Source organism: Manacus vitellinus, unplaced genomic scaffold, assembly GCF_001715985.3.
Source record: "Manacus vitellinus isolate BGI_N305 unplaced genomic scaffold, ASM171598v3 scaffold_51_pilon, whole genome shotgun sequence".
Lineage (NCBI taxonomy): Eukaryota > Metazoa > Chordata > Aves > Passeriformes > Pipridae > Manacus > Manacus vitellinus.
Window position 1 is genome coordinate 4,981,655 of NW_021940620.1, and position 17,767 is coordinate 4,999,421.

The 17,767-nt window shown below is 51.7% G+C and overlaps 1 protein-coding gene across 1 annotated transcript in view; it reads right to left on the reverse strand.

Annotated features, from left to right (window-relative positions):
• FLT4 (fms related tyrosine kinase 4) overlaps positions 1 to 11,940 on the reverse strand; it is a 36,577-nt gene extending 24,637 nt beyond the window's left edge. The window contains exons 1-5 of the mRNA XM_029962972.1: positions 11,847 to 11,940; positions 5,488 to 5,759; positions 1,717 to 1,829; positions 694 to 856; positions 337 to 476 (exon numbers count right to left, since the gene is read on the reverse strand). Of these exons, the coding sequence (XP_029818832.1) occupies positions 337 to 476; positions 694 to 856; positions 1,717 to 1,829; positions 5,488 to 5,759; positions 11,847 to 11,923 (765 nt within the window). The 5' untranslated portion in view covers positions 11,924 to 11,940. The remainder of the gene's footprint in view (positions 1 to 336; positions 477 to 693; positions 857 to 1,716; positions 1,830 to 5,487; positions 5,760 to 11,846) is intronic.
• Between the last annotated feature and the right edge of the window lie 5,827 nt (positions 11,941 to 17,767).

A 17,767-nucleotide genomic window follows, 5' to 3' on the forward strand; every position in this document is an offset into this window, starting at 1 on the left:
TGTTACTAGAGTAGTTCTTTTTAAGCCAATTATTTTTGCTCTGGATTTGCACTGGTGGAATTGAATCCAGTGTTTTCCCAGGAGAGCCCCAGAGCAATAACACCTCGGCAAAGAGGTAGCTTTCTGCCAGGAAAAGGGGTCTTCCCTCTGTCTGCCTTCTACTGCAAGAGAGAAAAATGGGAAAACACTCTGACCAAGATGTCCAGGGCACAGCATAGGTAGGACCATGAAGCAGAGCCTTGTGAATGATGTGAAGAGGGAACAATGAATGGGCAGGAGGGGATGATTCAGACAGAAATGGTTCAGAACACGGGGAGCTGCTCTGTTTGCTGGTACCTGTTTTCCAGGGTAAGCCCACTGGAAGCGGACGCCAGAGTTGAACTCAGCCCACACTGTGCAGTTCAAGACCAGCTTCTCTCCCACTAGCAGCTCCATGGCTTTCTTGGGATACAGCTGGATGTCGTACAGCTCGCTCCCTGAGGCAGAATAGGCAACAAAAAACCATTTCTGATCTATTAACTCCTTGACTCAGACTGTGCACTTACAGGAGGTTTGGGTATGACCTCCTGCTGCTTGGTGTGTGTTTCTGACACACAGTAGAGGAGATATAAGCACCATTCAGAGTCTGTGTAGCCAGAGAGGACCATAGCAGAGTGACCCAAATTGCTCCCCTGCACCTTCCCAAATATTCACCTGCTATATGGATGATGAAGAAATTGGATTTGAAGACCTTCTTGTCGATGACAGTCTCACACTGGACAAACAAGAAGTCCCTGATCATGTGTGTCGGTACCTGCACTCCCTTCTTGTTGTCCCAGAAAATGCTTTTCCCGTCAGGGTGGATATAGAAATTTTGCTGGAAAAATCAACATTTTGCCAACTGAAATAAGAGGGTAACAACATTTCCACCCCACCCCTTCCAGACTTTACTTCCCTTTTGTGGGAAGAAATGATGCAGCATCTGTGCTGGCCTCCTGCCCTCTCCTCCCGAGGGTTTGTCATCTAGGAATTGCCTCCCCTCTACCCTGAGCAGCCGCATCCTGCACCACGAGCCTTTCCATCTGCAGAGCAGGCCAGAGACTTCCAGGAATGGAAACTTCTAGAGATAGCTAAGGAAACTGATGCTGGTATCCCAAACATCAGCCCCACTGGGATGAGTGCTGACCTTGGGTAGTGTCCTTCCCGGGCAAGGGAAAGGCCCCTGGCCCCCAGAGTGTCCCTGGAGGCCTTTGTACAATAGTAACACTCATCCTGGAAGGATGTATTTGCATTGTAAAAAAAAAAAAAAAAAAGGGAAAAAGAGGCAAAAGCAAACTGATAACAGAGCTGTTTTTAGTCTTGAGCCCCAGGGCTGCAGCCTCCTCCCCCGTGGGGATGCCGACCACCTAAAGGGGTTGTAGATCACAGAGACCAGGCAAACGGGGGATGCTGTGGGGAAATGGGTTTAAAACAAAGTCTTGTTTTGTTTCATAGAGCTCCAGGGAAGAGAAGCAAGGTTGGCAGGAAACCCGTGGGGTCTGCCCAAGGGAACTGGACAACACAGCTTCAACCAGCAAATAAAACAAGGAAGCCAATGGCTCGTATTTTCCATGGAAAATTTATCCCATGCATTTTCCTTTCCTGGCAGTGCCTGTCCTGCTTCCACTCAGGCAATTACAAATGCAGAACAAATGCAATACATCTCAGTCCAGAGTCTCCCCCTGGCCGAGCTCTCACCGAGGTCAGTGTGACGTTAAGATCTGGGATGGACACAAGGCATGGTACCCAAGTGTTCTCCTTCTTGCTGATGAGGAGGGTCTCTGGCTTGTTGATAAATGGCTGTTCAAAATCTGAAGGAGAGATACAAGAACAACGACTAAACAGAGGCAAGAAAAAACTGGGAAAAGAAATCAACCAGCAGAAAAAGGCTTTCTGACTTTCTTTAGCACAGCATGAGCTTGCCAGGGGGAGTGGTGTGGAGCTGGATGGCCCCATCTGCCACATGTGACAGTCAGAGGAGACACCTGGAGCTTGGGAATGCAAAGGGAGTCAGCCGGCTCCTCCGCACCAAACACAGCACCGGTGCAGTGGCATTTGTGTGACGTTTGGGCAGTGCTGGAAATGACCTCCCCTTTCCTGGCCCCCTCAAGGTCTCTGCCTGGGTCTGACCCTTTGTGAAGCCAGTGTGCTGTGTCCTGGGCTCGGCGCCTGCCCAGCTGGTGAGCGTGGCCCCGCGGCAGGGGCGGTGTGGGGCTGTGCCGCCCTGGTGCAGCGCGACCTTCCAGGGCGAGGAAGTGATCCCCAGCGGAATGGTATGCAGATGTCATCCTGCAGCCAGATAAACAGATGAGCTGAGCTTTCCAGGGCTGCCACCCCACTACCGCCCAACTGCTGCAGGCACAAATATTGACAGGAAGAGCAAAACCACCCAAAAATAATCACTGAAATGACTTAGCAAGGCCGGGGATGTTACGCTACACTCGACATGGAATGAGCATGTCGAGTGACTGAAGGGAATGAAGACAGAATTGGGAGAGACAAAGAATTGTGAGGCTGCTTGGTGTCCTCTGGCAGAGCTTCCATGATGGACGATTTATTCTGTAGAATCAGCCCCTGCCTGCCGTTTCCCACAGGGAATGGTGTCTCCAAGGTGTGGTGTTGCCAGTCGTGTCTCTGTAAATGTCCACCCAGCACACGGTCATGATTGGCTTTGTTCATAGAAATTGCCCCCTGGGTGAAGGCAACTCTGTAAGGAGGTAGTGGGCTTCTATCTGGGAGACATGGGTCTGCCTCAGAGACCTGCTAGGGGAGATTTTATGGCTTCTGATATGCTGGAATCAGACCAAATGATCCCAGTGGCCTTTATCTTTTTAAGGACTACATTTAGTCTTTATTCACCTGGGTTTCAGCTAAAGCATTGATTTCAAGGGACTGTAGCATGAGGACATCGGTTATCCAACTCAAGAATTTTTCCCTCTGCTACCCAGCCCCTAAAGATGCCCAACTAAAAGAACAAGTCAAAGATGAATTTGGAAATAATCCCCATTTGGGGGTCATGTAGCTCAAATCACATTGGGTCCAACCCAGTCCAACCCAGTGCTCCCACTGTTAATTGCAGAAGGGAATACTTTAATTTTTGACCTATAAAGCTGTTGCTTCAGTGCTAGTCATGCTACAAAGACCTGTATGAATCTGCATGAATCTCTTTTTTCTACAGCTTAGGTGAAAGAAACCACACTCAGAAAACTGTATTGGTCAGCTCTTACGAAAACATGGATTGCCCAGAGAGTTCTTATCTGTGTTTCCTGCGGTCTTGTGCTGCCACAGGATTGCTGAAATCACAGATTTGTTTCCCCGTGTGAACATGTTCTTCATTCCTCTCCTGAGCCCTGGGCATGTGAGAGGGAGGAGGTGCACAAATGCCAGAGGTGAGATACTATGAGGTCCCCTTCAAGCTCAGATGGCAGCCAAGAACTAACTGATTTACTGGGCTGGTCCTGCTGCCAATGAGCTTGTGATTCATGCACTAACTCCCCTCTCTGACTACATCACAAATATTCTTAAGACTGTCTTAATGGGTCGAATGGGAATAATTTAGCATCTTCTTCATTAATATATGCTAAGCTTTATGAGATGTGGGCTGTGCATATCCTATCCTACCCTGATGAGGCATTCTATATGTCTACAGTGCTATCTGTAGTTGTAATAACATACACACCTAACCAGACACATGGGAAGGAAAGATATGTGTGGAGAGTTTATTTAAGAACTGAGCTGCAGGTAAAATACAAAAGAACCCATTTTTCCAGCCAAGCACAGATATTTTGCTCCCGGCACTTCCACCAAGCTCTTAACATGAGAAATGAGGTTGATGGATAAAGCTGTGGTCTGATCATGCTGTCTCCAAACATCCCTGACACTTACATCAGCCCTTCCAAGCTCTCCAGGGACAGTTTCACATTGCAGCCCAGTTCAGCAGGAACAGGCAGGGCTTTATCTGGATGTTCTGCAATGGCTGTGGTTACTGTATGCCTGGGTTTTCCTGACATGTCCCTTCTCCTGCCTGAAAGCCTGTCCTGTCTGGAAAGGCAGATTCTGAGGTTTCCTACATGCCTGATAACCATAACAGGGGACAGCCTGATTGGAAGCAGTATGAACATGTGCTGTGTAGCCCTGTGCACAGCAATGCTGCGAGGTGTTGGCAGGATCTGTTGCACACATGCTGTCCGCAGGCACTGTGGGTCCCACGGGCCCTGACAACCTGGGATTTATTGCCCCTAAGCTGCACCATGTGCACACTTGCTGCTCTCTGGTAAGTAGGAGAGACACTAGTGAGCTGCAGAGAGACTGGAGGTGAGAGAAGGTGGGTCAAGGGGCAAAGTGGTGTTTGCTGGATCACAAAGAAAATCAGGTTCTTGCAAAAGCACTCAAAAGCATGAAAGTACGTTAGGCTGTACACATTTTCAGTGTGTGTAAGAAGCTCTCTACCTCTACCCTGTTAAAACACTCTAGAGGGTCTGAACACCCCTGTCCAACTCACAGATGCCTGTGATCCAGGGAGGCTCTGTCCTGTTTTAGGGTGGGCAGCAGAGCCCATGGGGAGAGGAGGCAATTGCCCAAACAGACCTCAATTCCTCTCCAGCAGCTGTCCAGCTTTTCTGATTTGCCCCTGCATTTTTCTCTGCATAGTTGCAGAGGCAAATTTGGCTTTGCCCTGGGACTTCTGAAAAATGCATCTTATATGTCATGACCTGCCTGGCTCATGACAACTGCACCAACTAATAAATGGGGGCGGAAAGAGAAATAGCTCAGCCAACTGTTTCCAGGGGACAGGGCTCATTTATCTTGCTTTGAGCAGGGGGGGAGACAGCGGAGGGGGAACCCCTGGGGCATGGAGAGGATGAGTATTGGCCCTGCAGACACTTGCTGAGCTGGGGTTCCAATCCAAAGCCTGGTGAACATCCCTCCTCCTCCAAAATACATCTCATAATCCTGCCTGTGCAGGCACCCCCTGCACAGTTTGGAGAGGAGCCAGTGTGGAGAGGAGTGGATCTGCCACTGTGGAGTGGCTCAAGCCATCAGGCCAGGGAACAGGAGGATGCATGGTGTGTTTGTACCACTCATCCTCTCCCTCCCTCAGTCTCAGCTTCATGGAATGCTATCATCCATAGCCACCAGCATCTTGGGGTGCCCCCAGCTGCCCAGAAGATAACTCCTGTGCTTTTTTTAGTGGTGAAACATCTCTGAGACCAGGCTCTCACTGCTTAAATTCCTGCATTCCAGCCTGGCTGGAGCGATGCCCCCAGGATGGGACGAAATTGAATCCCAGGCGCTGCCGCCGGGGACGGATATTGGTTCCCTGGAAGTACAGGGAACCAGCCCTTGGCCCCCTCCCCAAGCCTGCAGCAGCCTGGGAGGCACGTTGAGGTTTTTAATCTTTCGGATATTACGGTGCACTGGCTGCCCCCAGCCCCCCAGCCTGCAGGTGCACATCCCGATGGCTCTTACCTCTTACAAACACGTAGGTGCCCACCGCTGTGGTGCCCTCGATTTTGGCATCAATGTACTTGTAGTAGCAGCGGTAGTAACCCGTGTCGTTCGCCTGCGTCTCCGTCAGCACCAGGACTTTGCAGTACGGCTTCGTGCCGGTCCCCTCACAGTCCTCTTCTCGGATCGCCCGGCCGCTGCTGGGGGCTGCTGAGGCCACCAACTCGGTCTCCTCCTTCCCAGCAGGGTCCACCTTGCCCCCGGGCCACGACCACTCCAAGGGGTGCTGGCCTCTAGACAAGGGCAAAGAGGAGCATTAGCTTAGGGTGGTGAATGTGGTGGTGACTCTGCGCTCACCTCCACGTGGCCCAGCCAGCCAGACACCGCTCTTGGGCTGAGGCATGGAGGAATGACCATCCTCCAAGGGAAAAATCAGGCATGAGGAAATGGCAAGCAGCTTCCCTAATCACAGGGCAAGCAGAGGCTTCTCCTCTTCCCCAGGCCACCTCTCTGGCCATGCTAAGCTGTAAGGTATCAGCCCACTCAAAAGCAGACCCCTCTGTCCCATGACACTGTCCTACTGGTACGAATGCCAGGACAGGGAAACACGCAAGGCCCTGAGGGAAAGGCTGCATTTATTCTCTATTCCCTCTTGTTATTAAAAGGGTCCAGAGCTATTAGGGAAACACATGGATGTGATGATTTCCCTTGGCTCAGTATAGCTGCTGGCTGGGGCTCATGGTGTGATGAATGGAGTGGGAAGGAGAATGAGGGAAGGAGAGCAGACTGGAAAGAAAATGAGAAAGAGAAAAGCAGGAGGGGAGTCAGGGATAAAAGACAGCACAGGGAAAACCAGGGGAGGCTCAGCTGACTGCCTTCTGGCCAGCTGCCAGCTGTTTCCTTCTCTGCTGTTGTGGGAGGGGGTTCCCTTGCTCTACAGCACCCTGCAGCCCCTCAAAACCACAGCTGGACTGGGGCTGCCACCCCTTCCCACCTCTGCAGAGACACTGCAGACACCTCTCTAAGGGCATGACCACTGAGCCTGTTCACCAGCAGCCCAAAGACAGACAGAAAAGTCCAGGAACACAAGAAACCCCCAGATAGAGTGTGCATGTGTGTATTTATATATAGCTGAGGATCTCCAGAGCTCGCATGTGCACACACACGCCAGCCTAGCTTGTTATAACTGCACTTGTTTACTACAAACAACACAAGCTTTTATTCCATGCTGGAAGTTTCCTTCTGTGGAATCAGAGTCCCTTTCAGAGGAAGGCCTAGTCCCCACTTGAAAGTTTGCCAGTATAGCTGGAAGTCACTTAAGTACATGCAAAAAAAAAAACAAACTGGGAAAAAGAAGCCATCGTAAGGGACAGCTGTGGGGTAAAAATGGCCTTTTGTCAGCACCGTTGGCTCCATGAGGGGAAACTGGGTTCATCTATTATTCAAGTTGGGAATAGACATGCTGGCACACGCAGCTCCTCTGCCAGGGCTCTTCCAGGGCAGCTCTGAGGGCAGATGCTTTTAAAGCACAGCCAGACTGTGACCGTCACTGATAGCTGGATCCAGACAGCAAGGGATGGCGAGGAGGAAGAGAGATAAGGTGCCATTGGAGGGCACAATGGCTCAGATGCAATGAGGACAGGATTTCTGTCCAAGCATGGGGACAAGACCTGTCCCTTTGTGTTTTTCTTCAGCTGTTAATTTATCTTCCTGCAGACTTTGCTCTCTTCCAGCTTGCTGCGGATGAGTTCGGAGACAGTGTGCTGCACTCTCCTCATGTCACCAGGTACAAGGGCTCTGGAGGCAGCAACGAGCCCTTGGGGACAACCTCACAGCCCCTCTGACCCAGCTCAAACTGGTGCATTCACTAAAAATGCCATCAGTGCCTAAGGCAGGACTGTAAGTGCAGCTCCAGCAGCGTGTGTCTGTGAAGCACGAGCAGGCTTCTCCAAAGTACCAGAGTCTCATGAGCACTTCAATAAAAAAATACAAATTGAATTTTGAGTTTTTCCCATCCTATGCATGCTCAGGGAAAATAATAGTAAAACTGATCACTAAACCAGTAACACCCAGTGGACTCTGCCATGGCCATTGCTGCTGTGCCCATGGTCCCACTGCACCAGTGCAGGCCATGGGACTGCTCTCAGCCCAGAGCTAAGAGCTTCAGACCCCCACTGTGTAAAGGAGCCCCAAAGCCCTTTGCATTTGCTCAGGTATTTTTGGGACTCCACGTGGAGGAGGGTAATTTTACCAGTCTCCAGTGTTTCCACTTTCTGTTTGTTTACCCACTGGGATTTTCACACATTATCAGATCTACTTTTTTCATTAGCCATCAAGGCTTGCAGTCACTGAGTGACACATATTTATTCAAACATGGATGGGCCTGTGCAAACAGACGTGCCAACCAGCCCGTGGGCGGCTCTAACCCAGGCATTCCTTGCATGTGTGCTGCTCAACCAGGTCCAGTGGGGACACAGAGGTGTGGGCACTACTGTGAGTCCAAGTTAGCATCACCGGTGGGTTAAGAGGACCAGAGGAAGGCAGGAATCAGGACAGGTCAGGCTCACACGGATTTATTTCTGTATCTACTCTCTGCATTTGGGGAAAGGTCCAAGCAGCAGTTTTGGGTGGTTCCCTCCCTCCTATCTGTCACCTTCAAGGATTTATTCCCAAGTTGTTTTCTTTCAGCTCGGTGATAATGTGCCTCTTGGCGATGGAGTCGGCTGATGCCAGCTGGAAAAAGATGCACTTTAGGCTTCTCCACAGCTGTTTTCCTCAATCTTTTCAGGACAGATGCTCTTCAAGGAAGATGTTGCAATTGGCACCACTTTTCTTCACTCCTCTTTGAAGCTCCCATGTGTGGTATGATGGGCAAAGCTGGCTGTGGCTTTGTGGCTTAGCAGGGATAAGCCAGATCCTCCCTCAGCACCACAAAGGATGTTCGCAGCAGTCACACACGTGTAGGAAAGTGCAGCAGGTGTTGTGTGTCCCTGGACACCGCTCTGGAGCAGTGCTTGTGGGGCATTGCCTTATCCTGAGGCTCCTTCAGCCCTGCCACAGTGCTCATTTCCTCCACAGGAGCCAAGAGGGCTCCGGGGTCAAATACTTCCTCTGCCACAGACGGGTTTGTGCATCTGTGAGTCAGCTCTGGTAACAGATCACTGGGCAGCAAAGGACAACCTTGCCCTTCTTTTTCTTGGTTTGCTCTTCACCTGAGTGCCCAGCACCTGCAGGATGGGATTGGATGGGCTGGCACAGTCATGACCCAGTTGAACCCTCCAGAGGTTTCTGCTGTTGCACAGCTGGCTCCTGTGGGCTCTGCTCCAATATTCATGAGCTGGAACAGCACAAGATCTCTGCTTTCCCCCTGCACAGGCTGCTGAGGGCTTGAATGCAGAGATTCATGGTATTCTTTCCTTCCTTCTCAGGATGGGAGCTAATAAAAGCTGCACTGTCTATGTGAGCATCAGCCCCTTCCCTGGCTCTGCCACATGCTTAGATCAAAACATTGCTGGGGCTCTCAGCCAGCACTGGCATGATCTGTATTTTGGGGAATGTTCCTGCACTGGTCCCCTGCTCTGTCTGGGTCTCTCAAGGGTGCATTGTGCTGGGTGACAAGGGAACGTGACTGCATGTGATGCCCTTTGCAAAAGCAGAGCCCCAGCATCTGGTGGCTTCTTGCGTATGTGTTGTGCCCTTGGGTCTCTTAAGCTTGCCCAGCTCCAGAGGCATTGTTCATCCCATGGCCTGGCATGGACTCTGGTCACTGATGAGGCTTGGAGGGCTGTGGAGCTGGGGGAGCTGCAGAGCTGTGGATGTCTGAGATCCAGGCTGCTGTGAGGGAGCCTGAGAGCACAGTTGGCTGCGGGACTCTCACGCTCAGTGGGTGAAGCTCGAAAGGTCTCCAGGGAGTCTCACAGGGGGGTTTTGAGCTCATCTTTCTGCTGAAGCACTGCTTCAAGCAGGCCTGTACTCCTGGCTCCAAGGGCAGCTCGAAGAGCAGCCAGAGGACATTGCTCTCAAGGGAAAAGACCAGGGTCAAACTGAAGTCACCTCCAACACGATGCTTAGCAGGAAATCCCTGGATCCTGAATTTGATTCTGTATTTTTTCTGCCCTACCCTGCCCCACCACCCTCTCCTTTGCCTGTTCTCTTGGTGGTCTGCATGTTTTTCCCTTCAGTTCCCATTATCCCAAGCCAGGTCTTCCCAGGGTGGGCCATGGTCCAGAGAAGAGGTTGGAGAAGCAGCTGGGTGTAATTAGAGATCTAGAGACCAGGAAGGATTTACTTTTCATTCAAATGAAGTAACAGTGTCCCACAGTCAAAATCTTCTCCTCAAGACAGACAAACACAGAATTGGAGAGCTCAGAGGGAAAAGGGGAACCTTCTGAGCTATGCAGGAGATACAGAGACTTATCTCCCTGTGGATGGTGTGAAGGACACTGCGCAGCCCGAAGGAGCACATCTGGGACACCAGGATGGAGAGGTGGGGGGCAGCCAAGGAGCAACATGGGCAGAGGGTTGCAGGGGTTTTAATGCTGTTTGCAGATGGCCTTGCTGTTCTTGGGCTGGGCAGTTCAGTCCTGCACAGCACTGGGAGCCAGGGGTAGGGATCTTCTTGTCTCAGCTGTGTCCATGCCACTGCACTGTATGGATGCTGTCTAGTGAGCCTGAAACTTGAGCCTTGGCTCTGCAGCAGCAAACAGGGAGCTTGTTGCCACTTGCAGTGACTCTGTAGCTTGTACAACGCTCCCTGCAAGGGCAGGCCATGCACACTCTGCACTGGAAATCAGAGCATCTCTTTTCCACTTCAGTGATTTTCCTTCATATTAACCAATGCCTAACAAGTGCCCAGGGAAAGGGCAATCCAGGTCCAGGAGGGATACCCAAAAAGAAAGGCTTTCCACTTCATGGTGCTAAGAAGCTGTGTTCATGCTTGACTGCAGAAGACACTTTCTTTTACCACACCTCTAACTACAGTATTTTCTTTAGCCTTGGCTCAATCTCCAGACAACACAGTCTTGAAACCACTTTCTATGTCCCTCCCTGGGCCACTGCTGAGAAAGGATCTGCCCTGATTCTAAGCTTATTCAGAACAACTGCACTGAATCTCCCCTGTTCCAAGGTTTTAACAGAGAATGTCAGTTCCCACATCCATCTGTGGAGAGAACTACCATGGCAGAGCACTGGAGTCCCCAAATTCCCTCCTTTTCCTCTGTGCCCCCCTCAGCAGGCTGACCACAGTTCTCCATGGACTGTCACAGGCAGTCCTCCAACTCACATGTTTTCTATAACACACACCGTGGTTCCTCAGGTCACTGGGAGAATGAGCCCACAACCGCTCAGCTTCCCAGACCAGGTGAAATCAGTTCAGTATTGCCATCAACAACCTTTCCTCTGTCCCTCTGCCTTGGCTATGAACTGATTCACAAAGGAAAAGCAATACCATCTGTTCCAGGAAAAGTTAAATATGTTTGTGACAAGACATGAACACAATGCCAGCCAAGTGTTTGCAGTAATTGCTCTGTGGTTATATATAACACTGAGGAACACCCATTTGAGGCCCACGCTGAATTTAGAGCCCCATTGGGCCCAGCACTCAGATCCCAAGCAAGGATCTGCTTTCAGCTGCTAAAGGGAAACTCCAGGAAAATTGACCTTGGGCAATTCTCCCACTTGTTTGTTTTTTTTTTTAACTTTCCTAGATAGGGGGTTGTGCTGAAAACATGTACAGCCAAGTGTCTCAGCATGGATAAATCAGTTCAGGCACATCACTTTCTTAGAGTCAGTCTCAAAACCACCTGAGATTCTCCAGGTCCTCTCACAGGGTTTTGACCTGGTCTGGCCGGGGCTTTTCCTCACCCCAATGTGTACAAGGCAAAGCATTAAATCCCAGCTTCCTAGAAAAGCTGGAAGCCTCTTACAGACACCACTAAGTGCAGCCTTGCCTTCTCACATGGGTATTTCTCAACGTCCCCCAAACGTACCACTAGATTTAGAAACCAGAACTCCAATCCTAGCAGCCCCGAGGAGATGAGAATAATCAATGTCAGAGAAAGACAAGGAGAATCAGGGAGGCCAGTTTCCCTGAAGAGCTTACAACAAAGCTATCAGATCATGCAAATGTTTCTCTATCTTCCTTCTGCCTGCAGGACTACAGCAGAGGTTATCACTGCCTCCTCGGAGACGTCTTCTGCTTCTTTTTCAATGAATTAATTAGATGAGTTCACCCTTGGTGAATGTGGAAGATTTCTAAGCAGACATGCTAATCTGCAGGTGTACTGCAGCCAAGGTGTCCCTGGAGGGCTCTCCTTGCCTAGTCCTCCAACACTCACCAGGTAAAAGCAGTCTAGACAGAGGCAGGCTTGCTCGTGCCTTACCTGCAGGTGATGGTCAGCGTGTCCTTGGCGTTGATGACGTGTTCCTCCTCGGTGATGCTGAGAGTAGGAGGGGTCATAGAATAGCTGCTCACCAGATCTGTGGAGGGAAAGGAGAGAGGGGATGATGCAGACACTGACTAGCCTGCACCCACCGCTGTGGGCAGCAGCTCTGGCATCACGAGCCCAGAGAGGGGCAAAGCCTTTTGAAGGAAACATCTCCTCAGGGTCTGTTCCTACAAGATAATTGAATGTTGGCTCAGCAGGACACAAGTGGTTTGTCTGCAGCCCTCCTGGCTCCAGGGAGCAGCTCTTCAGCAGCAGCTCTAGGGCCAGGGCCAGACAGCCCCTAGGCTCTGATAGACAGACTAGCACAGACAAGGGCCAGAAAAAGAATGAAAGACCAGAAAGTGGGGAATCCAAGTGTGCCCGTTCCTCACCAGGTGAATGAGATTGAGTTTGCTTGGACTAAGGCTCTGAAATGATCCCCTCTGCTAACTGGAGGGAGTCTGGCAGGAGATTTTTCTATACACATGTGGCTTTCTGTAATCAGGGGGACAAATCAGGGATGCCCAGATACCAGAAATGCAAAACTCTTGCTTTGGCACAGAGATGCTCTCTGGAGTCAGCAGGCATTCACGGAATGCCCTTCTCCTTTGGCACACTCTCAGGTACAGTCACCTGAACAGGACCAAACCTCTGGGGATTGCAGCAGCCCCCTTCCCTGCACCACCAGACAGGCATTCCAGGATTGAAATTATCCAGGCTCAAGGACAGGCAGTTAAACATTATCATGCTCCTCTTCCACCTTTTTTTCAGGGAGAGTCCCACTTTTTGTGTGCTTGCATCTCCGGCATGCCAGACATGCACCCTAAGTGAGCTCCTCATGGACAAAACATCTCGAAGTACCGGTTACCTTCAGAGACTACTGTTGTTTTTCATTAACACAGTGTTGCTGACTGTCATTACTTCATGATCTTTATCTTAAAATTCCAGCTTCTGGAGATGTGAGATAATTCAAAAGAAAAGTCTCATTGACTGCAAAAACAGCAAACTAACCAGAAATAGAGGGGGGAAAAAAGAGTTAAGAAATGTGAAGCTGTGGCTCAGGTGGGTGCTAAATGCTAAGGAAGAAAAGAATGCAGAAATATGTTGCTAGCTTGAATTTCTACAAAAATGTGAGGTTTTTTGCAACTATGTTCTGTGCATGTCTGTTTCCTTCCCTTGTAACATTCAAACCCATGTATCAGAGAGATCTGGCAAGGACAGAGAGATCTCAAGGACATAGAGTTTCCACGGGTTTCACAAATAGAAGGAGCCCTGTGTGACATCTCTCCTCCAAAACTGTGACCTGAGGACCTCAGGTCTCAGAAGTGCTGTGGTAGAGCCACATGAGCCTTAGGACAGGAGGAAATGGCCTCAAGTTGTGCCAGGGGAGGTTTAGATTGGATATTAGGAAAAGTTTCTACACTGAAAGGGTGCTCAGGCATTGGAACAGACTGCCCATGGAAGTGGTGGAGTCACCATGCCTGGAAGTGTTCAAAAGACATGTGGATGTGGCACTTGGGGACATGGTCTAGTGGTGAACACGGTGGTGCTGGGTTAACAGCTGGACTTGATGGTCATAGAAGTCTTTTCCAACCTCAATGATTCAGTGATTCTAGGAATGCTTCTCTATGGGGAAACTTGCCCCAGGAGACATCAAATGACCACCAGCCCCTCTGACATAGGCGTCTGCGGAGTCATGAGGAGCCAGGCTGGTGGAGAAGCCGGGCTGCCCAGGGCCCACCACCACCAAGGAGAGGCTGTTGAGGGGGACATGGCAGTGGGGGGACGTGCTGAGCGGCACCACCGGCACTGCCAGGCCAGGGCTGCAGGCCTTGTTCTCCCTGATTGTTCTCCACTTCCTTCCCGCCTGCGCGCGGCTCCGAGGTGGTGTCCCCGTGGCTGCCCCCATGGCAACGGCGGGGTGCTGGCCATCTCCCCCCATCATTCCTGCCTCCTCTTCCCTTGCCCACGTGAGGTGCAGTCAGCCCAGGGGCCGCCCTGGCCCACCTCTGCCCGCGTGTGTGTCCTGCTGCCCACGGCCTGTCCTACAGACATGTCTCTCTCAACAACAACAACAACAACAGCCATCATCTGTCTCTCAACACATGGATCGGGTTGGCATCACCGTGGTCTTTGGGACCCCGTGCTTCTCAGTGCCCATGGAGGACACCCCACCTCGTGCCTCCAACCTCCCCCTTTCCCTGCAGAGGGGACGTCAGACGTCACATACAAAAATGTGCCCCCGGGCTGTGAAAATAAAGGACCACATTTTTTGTAAAATCCCTTCAAAATGTAACAAGGTTTATTAAAAAAAGGGGGTGGGGAAGGGAATCTGTCCGCTAAGCTGCATTTCCTATTAATGCCGGACACGGTTATCCCAGTGCAAACACTGCTATCCAGATGGCCACAGCCTCCCAGCCCATTGCCCCAGGGAGCGTCCAGGGGTGCCTGGCACCCCCACGGTGCTCAACCCAAAATGCAGAAGATAATGGCTTGCATGGGGCCGGCTGGGGACAGCGGACGCTCTCATCCTCATGCCCGTGCTCTGGAGCAGAGAGCAGAAAGGTAATCCCCAACCCCCTGACATGGCCAGCTCCAGGGATGGCTGTGACAGGTGCCAAATTAAGTCTCAAAACTGGAATGGTCCCCTTGCTTGAACCACTAAGTGGTCCAAGGTCGCAGGAGCCTCTCGGCTGATGCTGTGCCCTGCTGCTGGGCCTTGGGGGGAGCAGGACGGCGGCAGGAATAACCCCCTGCCTCCCTTCATGTGCCGCCTGGTGACCTGTTAGCAAACAACGCCAGGGGGTGGAGGGGAAGAAAGGAAAAGTACGATCTGTGCAGGTTGAGGCTGTGGGATTCCTGCAGATGCATCCTGTCCACGGCCCTCCGTGAGTACAACAGGAAAAGGAACCACTGCTTGCTCCGAAAGCACCGCGGCGCGGGGCTGGGGACGCTCCCGCTGCTGGCAGCCAGTGCTGGGCCAGCACTCACGGCCGTCCAGCCTCCTCACCGCCCCCGGATTGCCGGGAACTTTGGGGACTCCCTGCATCAGGCACTGGTTCATGCTGAGGATCCACTACTCACCCCAATGCCCCACACTAAGGCTGGCATCTTGCTGTGCCAAAACCCAGAGTCACCCGTGCCATTCAGGACAGGCAAAAGGATACACGGAGCTATTCCCAGCCTGCAAAAGCATCTTCAAAGCCATCAGCTTTTCCCCCACCATATTCTCTATCACTCTTTGTGCTTTACAGATGGATCCACCCCATTGCTGCCCTTGCCCTTTCCCTCCCTGGGGGAGCGTGTGCCCTGCCATGACTCCCCTGCGCTGAACTTGGTGCTGGGTTTGGCCATTAAATCTCTGCTAACCGACACACAGATGGTTTGTGTCTCTGGCAAATCCCAGGGTGTGAGGGAGATGTCTCCAGAGCATGGAGTGTCTCCTCTTCTCTCAGTCCCTCCTTCCCCACCTCCAACCCCAGCCATGTTTTATCTCCTCAGCCCTCCGAGCAGATCCCGCTCTCTCCCGCACACCCAACTGCGCCCTTGCACGGGGAGAGCATTAATGTAATTAAAAAGGCATGCGGCAGCCCCGGCAAGCTTTGTTTTTTCAAGATGGTTTCCAAGCAAGCTGGCAGCAGGATATTAAAATAAACAGAGGGGGGATTGATGGGATGCGGGGAGAGGAAGCAGGATCCCACAGCCACTCACACCTTGTCTTTTTCCAGAGAAGCACATTTCCCAGCGGTTTTTGTAGCCTTGATCTTGCAGCACACAGCTCTAAAAGGGGCCAGGCTGCACTGAGGGCCTTCTCCTTATCGCTGGCAGCTCCATCATTTTCAGGCCCCTCTGGCTCTGTCTGCACTTCCACCACTGCTGCTCTTGGCATGGCGGCAGGGCTGCCCACTGCATCCTGCATCCAGGGCTCTCCCTGCCTGGTGGGGAAGCCACACTCACCCTCAAAAGTGCTACCCACCCACCCCAGGGCATCTTGCAGGCTCCAGACCTCATCTCTCCACCCTTGGGCATGTTGTGGGAAAGCCTTGCATGGGACTTGGTTTTCCCTTGCGATAGCTGCAGACACTGAATCCCTGCAGAAAAGCATCTGAGCCGGAGCCGGCACCACTGCGGTGAGCGATGGCTTTGGGAACAGGTCAAAGGCTGGGTGTGAGAGAAGGTGCAGGTATAGCATGGTACAGTGTGGCACAACACAGCTTCTACTCTCCGTCTGCTTCCACTCACAGGAAGCCCTGCACCGGATCCTCCCTCTGAGCCCCCCCACACCACCTCAGCCCCTCTCTGCTTCCCCTTCCCTCCCTCTCTGCTGAGTCGGCCCCGCTGACTGATTAACGGGGCGCCTTTCCGGAGAGGGATTTTGTTCACACTCTGTCCTTCTCGCTGACTTCCTTCCCCGGTGCTGGGCTGGATCTCTCTGGCCACAGCCGCTGCATGTCCCCATCTAACCAGCACAGCTCACTCTCCTGCCACCAAACTTACTGCTTTGGGGTTCTGTGACCAGAGCTGCAAGATAACATGCACAAAGCAAAGCTGCTCCAGGTGAGGCTGTGTGGTCCTGCTTGTCTCCCTGCACCCAGCCCAACACACACTGCCCACTCAGTGCTGTACTGGATAGGCTGGAAGGGAAAAAAAGACCATCTTTTTCCCCAGCAAAGTTTCCCTAACCCTGCTACTGCCCCATCTCTACTTTGCTGTTTTCAGGCAAAAATTCCTAGTCAATGAGCATCTATCCAACAAAGCAAGGCAGGAAGATCAGATTTGGACATTTTCTAAAAAAGGGAGATTTGTTTGCACCAGTTACTATGTGAGCAAAGCCCTGCTCCTGGACAATTAACAGTAAAATTTTGGTACCTTGCTGACCAACAGGGACTGAACGACCCTTTCTGATGCAAAAGAGCAGCAGTAGCTGGTACTGGGGTAGAGGGATGAGAACTCTTGCTCTGCTCTTTCTCCAGTCCTCTCCTCCAGCCTTCTTGGCTGGACCTGTCCAAATTGGCAGTATTTGCTGGTGAAATTTTATGTTCCCCATGGGAACTAACCCCAGCACTGCAAGTGCCATCTTCCCCCTCTGCCCCAGTTACTCTTTCCCACCTGCCCTGTGTTGATATAATTCACTGCCCTGGTGCTGGAGGATCTGTGGCTGCCCCCAGGCATGTGGGAAGTCCACATGCCGGAGGCAAAGCTGGGCCAACTTCCCACCTACAGGGCTGAAGTTCCCCCATGGAGCAACTCCTTGTCATGCACAGGGCAAGCGTCCAGCTGTGGATTGGAGTAGCAAAGCATGAGTGTCACGTCACGCAAGGAGCAGGCAGTTGGCACAGCAGCAGGAGAAATCTGAACATAGGGCTGTCAGCTCCTCCTCTTCCTTCTCATGGTGCTTGCCAGCAGGGAGGAAGGCTTGTTTCACACAAGGTGAGATATGGCACAAGGCTGAGAAATAAACGTCAGGCTCCAGCCGACATAGGGAAGAAGCACCAGGTGTCTTCTCTCCAGCCTCACAGTGGGCAGAGTGAACCCCAAATCGTGGTGGGACTTGATACCAAAATGGAGCAGCCTGTGCCCAAGGACTGTGAGGGCAGGGTGAGAGCCACCCACACCCACAGTGAGGCTGGGAGGAAAACAGAGATGGAAACAGGCTGAGGTGTAAGCAATGAACAAATGAAAAATGATAACAATAGAAAACTGAAAATCCCCCCCAAACTACGCATATGCACAAGGTCAAAAGAAGCAGGGCCCTTCTTTTATGGGTTCATGAAAGATGTTCTCTGTTCTGCAGTCCAGGGTTGACCATTGCTTCAGACTGCCCCAGAAGGGGCTAAAGAGAGGGGCTGTGTCCATCAGTGCAGGATCAGCCCCAC